Source organism: Stomoxys calcitrans, chromosome 2 (genome assembly GCF_963082655.1).
Source record: "Stomoxys calcitrans chromosome 2, idStoCalc2.1, whole genome shotgun sequence".
Taxonomy (NCBI): domain Eukaryota; kingdom Metazoa; phylum Arthropoda; class Insecta; order Diptera; family Muscidae; genus Stomoxys; species Stomoxys calcitrans.
This window is the reverse complement of record NC_081553.1, coordinates 227,588,410-227,599,430: the sequence shown is the minus strand read 5'-3', so window position 1 is coordinate 227,599,430 and position 11,021 is coordinate 227,588,410. Positions and strand designations below refer to the sequence as shown.

Here is an 11,021-nt window from a genome sequence, read left to right as displayed (position 1 = left end):
ATTGAAATTTGCAATTACGATAAAAAAAAAACCAATTTCGGTTAAATTTAAATTTCGATAAAATTTACACGTCAATAAAACCAAAATCTCGATAAAACTAAAATTTCAATAAAACCAAAATTTTAATAAAACCAAACCAGTCGAAATTTGCAATTACGATAAAAAAACGAATTTTGGTTAAATTTAAATTTCGATAAAATGTGCGTCAATACAACCAAAATTTCGAAAAAACTAAAATTTCGATAAAAACAAAATTTTGAAAAAAAAAATTAAATTTCAATAGAACTTAAACGTCAAAAAATCTAAAATTTCGAACAAAAACTAAAATTTCGATAAAACCAAAATTTCGATAAAACAAATATTTTGATGAAACCACAATTTCGATAAAACCAAAATTTCGATACAACTAAAATTTCGATAAAACAAAAAGTTTGATAAAACTTAATTTTCGAAACAACTAAAAATTCGATACAACTAAAATTTCGATAACACTAAAATTTCGATAAAACTAAAATTTCGATAAAACTAAAATTTTGATAGAACTAAAATTTCAAATTTTATGTTAAAAATCTGATAATTGAATTGGATAAAAAACAACTCATTTTTGCAAAACTCGAATTTCTATAAAAAAATAAACTTCCGATAATATTAATAATAAAAATTTAAATCCGACAAATCGAAATTTGTAATTACGATTGTTTGTGCCACACAACTTCCAGGTCTGCATTTTTATAATGCCACATACAGAGGGCACTGAGAACACTACACTTTTTAGTTCTAAATTTAGTTTTATGGTAAACTAAATGTCATTATTTTGAGAAGTCATGACTATGAAATGAAAGACTCGTTCATTCCGTTTAACTTCGAGAGCAATAAAGTTCAGTCTTCGTAAAATCTAAACATATATCGTTTTTTTTTGTTAAGTCATTGTGACTTGGTATTAAGGTTACTTTTTTACATACATAACCCAAAAACACATTTCGAGTCTTAAGGGTTTTGGACTTTCCAAACGTCCAAAAAGAATTTCTATCTTTCAGGAGGCCATTATCACCCTTTCGTTCACAGTCCACTGAACCCCAACGTTTTCATGATCCTTCAACCCGGATTTTGGCTAACCTAAAAGACGTGAAATCTGGAAAATCATCCAAATCAATCCCTGCAGTTCACAAGGAAAACCAGGTAACCTACATGCCATTGTCGTACAAAATTTCTTCCTACATAAGTTTAGAAAGTACGAGCAACATTCTTTTTTTGTGAAGGTCAATTACACAAAAATTCATTTCCGTGAAAGTGATTTCAATTTCATTGTAAGTTCAATTTTTTCCAAGAAATTGATACTAAATTCTTTCGTTTGCTTGCTTATAATATTTTGCTTAAACTTCTGGCAATTACAACTTCAAAAAAATTCGCTGAATTGGTTCACACATTTCAAACCAATCTCCTTATCAAGTGTGTCAAATTATTTTGCTTATTTCAATTTCAATCCTCTTAAACACAAAAACTTTGATCTTGATTTATAAGAAGACAAAGCACAGTAATTACACTTAATGGTCTCCAAAGGCTCTACTTGACAGTTTTTTTGTCGTATATGGTACATTCGTGTTCATCATAGTGGTTATTAAAAAACAAGCAACAACAAAAAAAATACTCTTTACATCATATTTTTTCCTATCCATATTCCAATCGATCACCACAGAATCAATCATCCACGTTGATTTTCATTCCTTTTCGATAAAAGTTGTAAGTACCTACAGACTACCCATCCCTTGTTGTTTCTTTATTCGCTGACTACACGAGAGAACCACAAGCAGTACCAGTACCAGTTTTATAATTTTTTCTCACCATACTACAATCCCTCCGTCAAGAACTAGATTTTGTAGCTTAACCAAAGCTAAGCTACACGTTGTCTCCCACATCAGGTCGCTCGAATGTTGATGATTTTTTGCCTTTTCGTCTTATTCGTTGAAATTTCCAAACTAAGTGTGATAACATATAGTGTAGACGAGCATGTGATAGATTTTATAAAATTTCATTTTGACTTGATGCCATCGAAATAAATAAAGGAATTAAATGAATATTTGGATGTTAAATTTATTAAAATTTCATATTATTCGAAGAGAAAAAAGATTGAGCGATTGAAATATAACCGAATTGTCAAATTTGGACAAACATTTAGTGCATTTGGTATTGCTGTTACTGTTTTAGAAAGTCCACGTGAGTAGTGAGCAGTTTGCTGGTAAAGAAATAGTAGACAATTGAATAATTTTGATAATTGAGACTATTTAAATAGAATAGTGGAAGAAGAAGAACAGCATTTCGCTAATTGATAAAGCAACTTTAGAAAAATTCGATGAAACCACACAATTGAGAAGAGAAATCAAAGGGCCAGGTGAAAGAAATAATTGTGTTGGATAAAAGTGTTTATAATTGATATTTTTGATGCTGCAGTCTATTCTAGTGGATACAACCAAACAAATTTTTTGATTCCTCTTCGGTGCATTAGTAAGTACGACAATTCCAAAGTCGTATATTAACCAGACTGTCCTTTGTGCATTAAGTTTCCGATATTTCGTTTTATTTTTTCAAAGTGAAATAACAATTAGAATCAAATTTTTAATTCCTTGTTTCTGATACGAATTACATTGCAGACAATTTTTAGTGGAGTGAATAGTACTACATACTGTGTTCTTCATAGTTGGCTATATAGCTATTGTTTGGACGTTTTAGAGTTCTTAGACGTGGAGATTAGCTTTTTTTTGGATCACCTTTGTTCGGTTTGCCCTCTTGGGATCCACTCACTTCCTTCAGAACATCGATTCTGGTAGAAATTTCCTTTGAAGTAGTGGCCCGTATAATTTGCATCGAATTTTCCTTTTTTTTTGACATCCGTTGCTAGCGAAAGATTTTTGATAGAACAGAATGGCCCTATCAAACTTTATCCAAATATCCGATGCTTTAATCGAGTTCAATGCAGAACTCGAAAGCGAACTTCTGCACCAGTCCGCGATCCACTCCTTGGAGGTTCATCGGGACGAGTTGAGGGAAATATGGCAGAGAGTTAAACCAAAGTATGAGGCTAGCTTGGCTGAGTTAGCCGCTGCTGACGATAAGAGGGACATAGAAACCCTGAAAGCGCGGTATCAGACCACTTATCGAACTTACGTTCATGGCATAGCTAAAATAAGTGAGGTTATAGAATCCAAAAGGTCCGCTGCTGTTTCTCCCCCCAATCCAACGCGGTTGGAATTCTCTTCGAGTCCGAATGTAAACCTACCTCCTTGTGACACCGACCTCTTTCACGGGGATTACCTCTCCTGGCCATCGTTTCGCGACCTTTTTACTGCCTTATACATCAATAACACGAGGCTCTCCCCTGTCGAAAAATTATTTCACTTGAATTCCAAGACTCGCGGTGAAGCCAGGGAAATAGTTCGAAAGGCACCTCTCACGAATGAGGGATTTGAGTTAGCATGGAGGGCGTTGGAGGTTAGATTCGACAACAAACGTTTACTACTGAACAGCCAACTTAAGACCCTTTTTAATTTGCCAGGAATTACCGTTGAATCAGGCGAGTCCATAAAGCAGATTCAAAGTACTATAAATGGGATTATAGCTTCACTAAAGCTCTATAGTATAGATATCAAGAGTTGGAACCCCATTTTTGTGTATGTTTGTTCCATGCGTTTGCCTGAGATCACATTGTCCCTGTGGGAGCAATCAGTCAAGAATAAAAGTGACTTTCCATCTTGGACAGAACTTGATTCCTTCTTGACATGTCGATTTCAGACATTGGAGACGGTGAGGGATTTCGGTTTTCCCAGCACTTCTCAATCGATATCAAATTCCAAGAACGAGAACGTTGGCAAATCAATGCCAAAGAATAGCTCCTCCAAAAGAGTGAATTCGTATCGAAATGGTGTTGTCATTCCAAATTGTAAGTTATGCCCCAATGAAAACCACACCATAAGATTGTGTTCGAAATTTCATAATATGACCTACGCCGATAGACTGACAACCGTGAAGCAGTTAAAATTATGCCTTAATTGTTTTTCTAAGGGACATCTTGTCAAAGACTGTAAAAGTGCATTTAACTGCCAAAAATGCAACAGGAGGCACAACAGGAAATGGAAATTCCCGAAACTGATCAGAAATCGATACAGTCCACTTCCAATGGTGATTCCATTGTTCCCATACAGTCTTGTTTCGCAGCCAACAGCAAGACCGTGCTGTTGGGAACGGCCATGGTTGGTATCCGACATAATGGGGAGATTTTCAAGGCACGAGCACTTTTCGATTCTGGGTCGGAAGCGTCTTTCCTGTCAGAACACCTTTTCAACTTGCTTAAACTAAAAGCACGCAAATTTATGGCTCATATATCCGGCCTTAATGGCACCCTCTCTGCGAAGACTCAGAAAATATGTATGCTTCAAATCACTTCTCCAATGACTTCAGGTTTTGACCTGGAGGCCCCCATTATGGTCATTCCTAAGCTAACATCCTCACTGCCTACTTTTTCTGTATCCGAGGAAATGTTTTCCACACTTCCTGACATCCACCTGGCAGACCCTGAGTTTTATCGGTCATCGTATATTGACATTTTGATAGGGGCAGATCTGATTCCGCAGGTCATGTTAAATGGCATTATTAATCCAGTTTGTGGGTCTCTTTTGGCCCAAGAAACAGTATTTGGTTGGATTCTGACCGGTCCCATTCCAAAAGAGCCTATTTCAGTCTTCCGCACTACTGTTTCACTTCCAGATGATATCGCCTTAGATGAACTAGTTTCCAAATTCTGGGAACTGGAGGACCTCCCTAGGGTTAAACCTATTTCCGATATGGACAAGTATTGTGAGGACATGTTCGTGGAAACCACCACCAGAAACGAGGCAGGCCGGTATATTGTTACGCTGCCATTTAAACCCGAATTTCCTTCCGGTATTCAACTCGGGCAGTCCCAAAAGATAGCTCTTTCTCAGTATATAAGAAATGAGAATCGGCTTCTCAGAGATATTGAGCTTAAGAGGCAGTACGATGCGGTTCTGGCAGAGTATATTGAATTAGGCCATATGAAGAGGGTAAGGGACATTGATTTCACTCCCAAATCCAATTTTCACTACTTGCCACACCATGCTGTTGTTCGTCCAAATAGCGTTACTACAAAAGTTCGTGTAGTGTTCAACGCGTCAAACCCTACCTCTAATGGTATGAGTTTGAACGACGTCCTCCACCCTGGTCCATCTTTGCAGAAAGATCTGTGCACTTTATTACTCCAGTGGCGATTTTATAAAGTGGTTTTCAATAGCGATATTGAAAAAATGTATCGCCAGATTTGTGTCCATCCGAAACACACTACATTCCAGAGAATTCTCTACCGAAAGTCCCCTTACGATGAAATCGAAGAATTTGAGCTACAGACGGTTACGTTTGGGGTAAATTGTGCCCCATTCTTGGCTCTACGCACAATTCAGCAACTGGCTACAGACGTAAGGCTTCAATATCCGCTTGCAAGCGAGATTTTGGAATCGTCGATGTACGTCGACGATGTTCTTGGGGGGAGTCATGATATTTTGTCCGCAACTAAGACCCAGAAGGAACTCATTTCGGCCTTGGGGACAGCCGGTTTTTTATTGAGAAAATGGACTTCTAACTCTAAGGAGTTCCTAAAATCCATTCCAAAGGACCATCTTCTGAATTCCGAATTTCTTGAGTTTGAAGATTCAAGTAAGGCCAAGACTCTGGGTGTTCGTTGGAACGCGAAACTTGATGATTTTTATTTCGTAGCCGGGCAATTAGACGCAAATTCCGATCCCACTAAGAGGAATATTCTTTCCAATATATCGAAACTATTCGACCCAGCTGGGTGGCTATGCCCCTTCATAGTTCTCGCAAAACTTCTAATGCGGGATGTTTGGTTATCCAAAGTCGGGTGGGATGATCCCCTTCCTCCGAATTTACTTGCAGCATGGCATTCATTCTTGGGGAATTATTCTAGGATTGGAGATATACGAATTCCTCGCTGGATACATTTCACTCCTGAAAGCGATATGGAACTCCATGGCTTCTGTGACGCCTCTGAAAAGGCGTACGCAATAGCCATTTATGTTCGAGTCGCGGCTCCCAGCGGTGAAATTGTCACACACCTCCTTATGTCAAAATCGAGGGTGGCACCATTGAAGACAATTTCAATTCCTAGACTCGAACTTTGTGGCGCGGCCTTACTGGCGGAGGCCATTGAATCGATTCTGCCGTCCATTCCAAATTGCAAGGTTTTCTGTTGGACAGATTCAACGATAGTCCTTGCCTGGTTAATGAAACCAGCGTTCCAATGGAAGACTTTTGTGGCTAACCGTGTTTCAAAAATATGTGAGGTAGTACCAGTGGACCACTGGGGCCATGTTGAATCAAGGCAGAATCCTGCGGATTTGGCTTCCCGTGGAGTGTTTCCCGATGAGTTAATTCAGAATGACCTTTGGTGGTTTGGTCCTCTGTGGCTTAGGCATCCATCGAGCCTTGGGCCAATTAAGAATGGTTTGTCAATAGATGAGACACTATTGGAAGCTAAGACTATTCACAGCCACTTTACTTACTTCCAAAACTACCAAGATCCTCTGGATAGGTTTTCTTCGCTGGGAAGAGCTCTTAGAGTGATGGCATATGTATACCGTTTTATTTCTAATTGCCGTGCTTCAGCCGATATAACTTCACGAACTCATTCGCTGACCAATGACGAAATCCAGGATGTTCGAGATCGTTTAATTGTCTTGTCACAAAAATTATTTTATCCAACTGAATATAAGGCATTGTCAAATGGGGAGCAAATTACGTCCACCAGTTCCTTATTGACTTTGAACCCCTTTTGTGATCCCAAAGGCCTCTTAAGAATATGTAGTCGCATAGCCCATTCCGAGAGCCTCACTTATAATGAGCGTTATCCTATTATCCTGCCGTATCACGGTACCTTCTCCCGATTGCTGATACTGTTCATACATTGCATTACATTGCATGGAGGCAACAGTTTAATGCTACGAATGTTGCGTCTCCAGTTCTGGATTCCAAAGGCGAAAATTCTTATAAAGGCCTGTGTTCACAATTGCAAGATTTGTGTAATTTCCAAACACAAGCTTAGAACGCAGCTGATGGGAACCCTTCCTCCAGAACGTACCACGCTCAGTCGACCATTCACGAATACTGGTATTGACTTTGCAGGTCCGTTCGACATAAAAAACTACTCGGCGCGATCCTGTACTATAACAAAGGGATACGTATGTTTATTCGTTTGTTTCGCTACACGTGCTATCCACTTGGAGCTCACAAGTTCCTTGACCACTTCAGCCTTTCTAGCGGCCTTTCACCGTTTTTCTTCCAGACGTGGGTGTCCCTTAAAGATCTTTTCCGACAATGGCAAAACATTTGTTGGAGCATCGAAAGAGGTGGCGAAAAACTTTCTTCAAAGATCGCGGGACGAGACACTTTTCCAATTCTCCTACCAGCGCTTATCCTGGCACTTCATTCCACCAGGAGCTCCTCATATGGGAGGGCTCTGGGAAGCCGGGGTGAAAAGTTTTAAGGCTCATTTCCGAAAGATGGCAGGATGTCATAAATTTACGTTCGAGGAATTCACTACTATACTTTCCCGTATCGAAGCCTGTTTAAACTCGCGACCTATTTCACCTTTATCCGAAAATCCCGACGATTTGCTAGCTCTTACCCCTGGACATTTCCTTACTGGGGGTCCTTTGCTTTCACCTGCCGAACCTGACGAATCCGAGACTACTATTTCTGTAGTTAATCGTTGGCGAAGAGTTGTGGCATTATCTCAACAGTTCAGTATTAGATGGAAACATGAGTATCTTAAAGAGCTTCACAAGCGCATTAAATGGAAAAGACCACAGCCAAATATCCAGATTGGTTCTATGGTTGTTGTGAGAGACGACTGTTTGCCACCCCAGGAATGGAAATTGGGGCGTATTTCGAAGATATATTATGGCAAGGATGATTTAGTGCGAGTAGTCGATATAACTACACAAAGGGGAACCATAACTCGGCCTGTTGTAAAAGTCGTGGTACTCCCACCATGTTAGAAATTAGTTATTCAATTTCCTTTTGTTACATTATTGTCCTTTATTATATTTTAGTTTACTCTTACAGAATGCCACCTATTTTATCCCGCCTTAGCCGTTCCGAGGCAAACAAAAATTATTACTCTTGCAGAATCTGTTCACAAAACCACGGTCTTCGTAAATGCAAGGTATTCCGAAAAAAGGATGCGAAACAACGTATGCAATTAGTTGTGACTCACCGCTACTGTCCAAACTGTTTAGCCCATCAACACTCATCTAGTTCTTGTTTTTCAACTAAAGGATGTCGGTTTTGTGGAGGCAACCATCACTCCTTATTGCATATAGATAATCCAAAATTGCGAAGCAAGAAAACAAGGACAGTAAAGGTCGAAAAAAGCCCCACAGGTGAACCACCAAACACCAGTTCAACTAACCAGCGATCACTAACGATAGCGTCTATTGCAACTCCAAACGCCACTTTGCTATTTCCAACGGCTATAATACTGGTTGTGATCGGCAAGAAAAAGCACCATATCCGCGCAGTTATTGATCCTTGCACCGCCATTAGTAAAATATCTAAACAGTTTGTTGAAGAGTTACGACTTAACACAACTGTCCTAGGATCGGAGTCCATATGTGCAGTCTCTATAGCATCTCGCCACTCTTCTCACACTATTTTAGACACCACAATGAGAGTCAACAACCACATATCAATGGACACGCCTAATAGATCCATTGATGCTGCCATTGCTGCAAAATTCGCTAATTTGACTTTAGCAGATCCAAAATTTTATATCTCTGGGCCGTTTTCAATCGTACTTGGATCTGACATATATGGGCGCATTATATTACCGGGTCTTTTAGCTAGTGATGGCTCTCTTCCAGTCGCCACAAATACTATCTTCGGCTGGGTGCTGTCTGGCTCATGCACCACCTGATGCAACAACTATTGAACTGGATTATATTTAAAATTAACATTAGAATCTATAAGTAAACTGAATTGTTATTAAATTTTGACTAGAGATAACCCTTATAGTATTAAGGCATATTGAATTTCAAGCATTTTATGAACACTCAAAGATCGTATGAATTGTATATTTTCCTATTTTTTTTTTGACCTCATACCATTATATATTTGAATTTAAAACGTTTACCTTGCAATCTTGCAACATGGGCCGGTAATGTTTGTGCCACACAACTTCCAGGTCTGCATTTTTATAATGCCACATACAGAGGGCACTGAGAACACTACACTTTTTAGTTCTAAATTTAGTTTTATGGTAAACTAAATGTCATTATTTTGAGAAGTCATGACTATGAAATGAAAGACTCGTTCATTCCGTTTAACTTCGAGAGCAATAAAGTTCAGTCTTCGTAAAATCTAAACATATATCGTTTTTTTTTGTTAAGTCATTGTGACTTGGTATTAAGGTTACTTTTTTACATACATAACCCAAAAACACATTTCGAGTCTTAAGGGTTTTGGACTTTCCAAACGTCCAAAAAGAATTTCTATCTTTCAGGAGGCCATTATCACCCTTTCGTTCACAGTCCACTGAACCCCAACGTTTTCAACGATAAAAAAATAAATTTCGGTTAAATTTAAAATTAGATAAAATTTACACGTCAATAAAACTTAAATCTCGAAAAAACTAAAGTTTCGATAAAACAAAATTTCGATAAAACAAAAATTACGATAGAACTAAAACTTTGATAAGACAAACATTTCGATTAAAATAATATTTCGAAAAAAATAAAGTTTCAATAAAACAAAAATTTCGATAGAACTACAATTTCGATAAAACCAAAATTTCAATTAACTAAAATTTGGATAGAACTAAAATTTTGATAGAACTAAAGTTTTGATAAAACTAAAATTTTGATAAAAGTAAAATTTCGATAAAATTAAAATTTTGGCAAACATTTTAATATCGATAAGAATTAAAATTCCAACTAAATTAATTTTCGATTAAAACAAAATTTCAAAAAAATAATTTGAATACAATAAAAAACATGTAAGAGCGTGCTTAGTTCGGCCGGGCTGAATCTTATATACCCTCCACCATGGATCGCATTTGCGGAGTTCTATGCGTAGTATCTCTTTTTACGCAAACAAAGAATATTGAATAAGAATATGCTATTGTCATTTCATTGCAGCCAAATCGGATGAAAGTTACGCACTCTATTGACTCAAGAAGTCAAGATCCAAGATAGGTTTATATTACAGATATATTAGATTACGAACCGATTTGAATCATACTTAACACTGTTATTGGAAAAGATACCCAAAACACTACGTCCTAAATTTCAGTTAAATCGGGCAAAAATTGCGCCCTCTATGGTTGCAATATCAGGTTCTATATCGATTTGAACCATACCTGGCGCAGTTGTTGAAAGTGATACCAAAACACCACGTGCTCAATTTCAGTCAAATCGGACAAAAATTGCGCCCTCTAGAGGCTCAAGAAGTCAAGACCCAAAATCGGTTATTATGGCAGCTATATCAAAACATGGACCGATTTGAACCGTACAGTCAAAGACGGACAGACAGACGGACATAGCTAAATCGAATCAGAAAGAGATTCTGAGTCGATCGGTATACTTTTCAATGCGTCTATGTCTCTCCCTTTTGGGTGAGACCACAGTAGTGGTGTAGGGTATAAAAATTGGATTAAATTTAAATTTCGCAAAAACAATAATTTCTAAAATTAAACTTTCAATAATATTTCAACATCAATGAAACTAAAATGTCGATAATTCAAATTTCGATATAAACTTCAATATCTGGGTCTTAAATCAAAATCGGGAGGCTTAAATCAACTCACTGATTCACTTTTCAGTGAAATCGGGTAATGTTTAAAGCTTTTATGGGCGTGAGACCATTAATCAGCATATCGGTTTATAAGACAGCTATATCTAAAATATAGCCCCATCTGAACCATATTCAGGTAGGATGTCGGG

At 37.8% G+C, this 11,021-nt stretch overlaps 2 protein-coding genes across 2 annotated transcripts; both read left to right on the top strand.

Annotated features, from left to right (window-relative positions):
* Nucleotides 1-4,100: 4,100 nt before the first annotated feature.
* On the top strand, nt 4,101-7,996 carry LOC131994850 (uncharacterized). The gene is made up of 2 exons (XM_059361789.1): nt 4,101-7,908; nt 7,950-7,996. Exons 1-2 carry the CDS (start codon nt 4,101-4,103, stop codon nt 7,994-7,996), a joined length of 3,855 nt encoding a protein of 1,284 aa, XP_059217772.1.
* LOC131995207 (uncharacterized) lies at nt 6,545-9,169 on the top strand. The gene has a single exon (XM_059363469.1). The coding sequence runs from the start codon at nt 8,075-8,077 to the stop codon at nt 8,996-8,998; it is 924 nt and encodes a 307-aa protein (XP_059219452.1). The 5' UTR covers nt 6,545-8,074; the 3' UTR covers nt 8,999-9,169.
* The last annotated feature ends 1,852 nt before the right edge of the window (nt 9,170-11,021 follow it).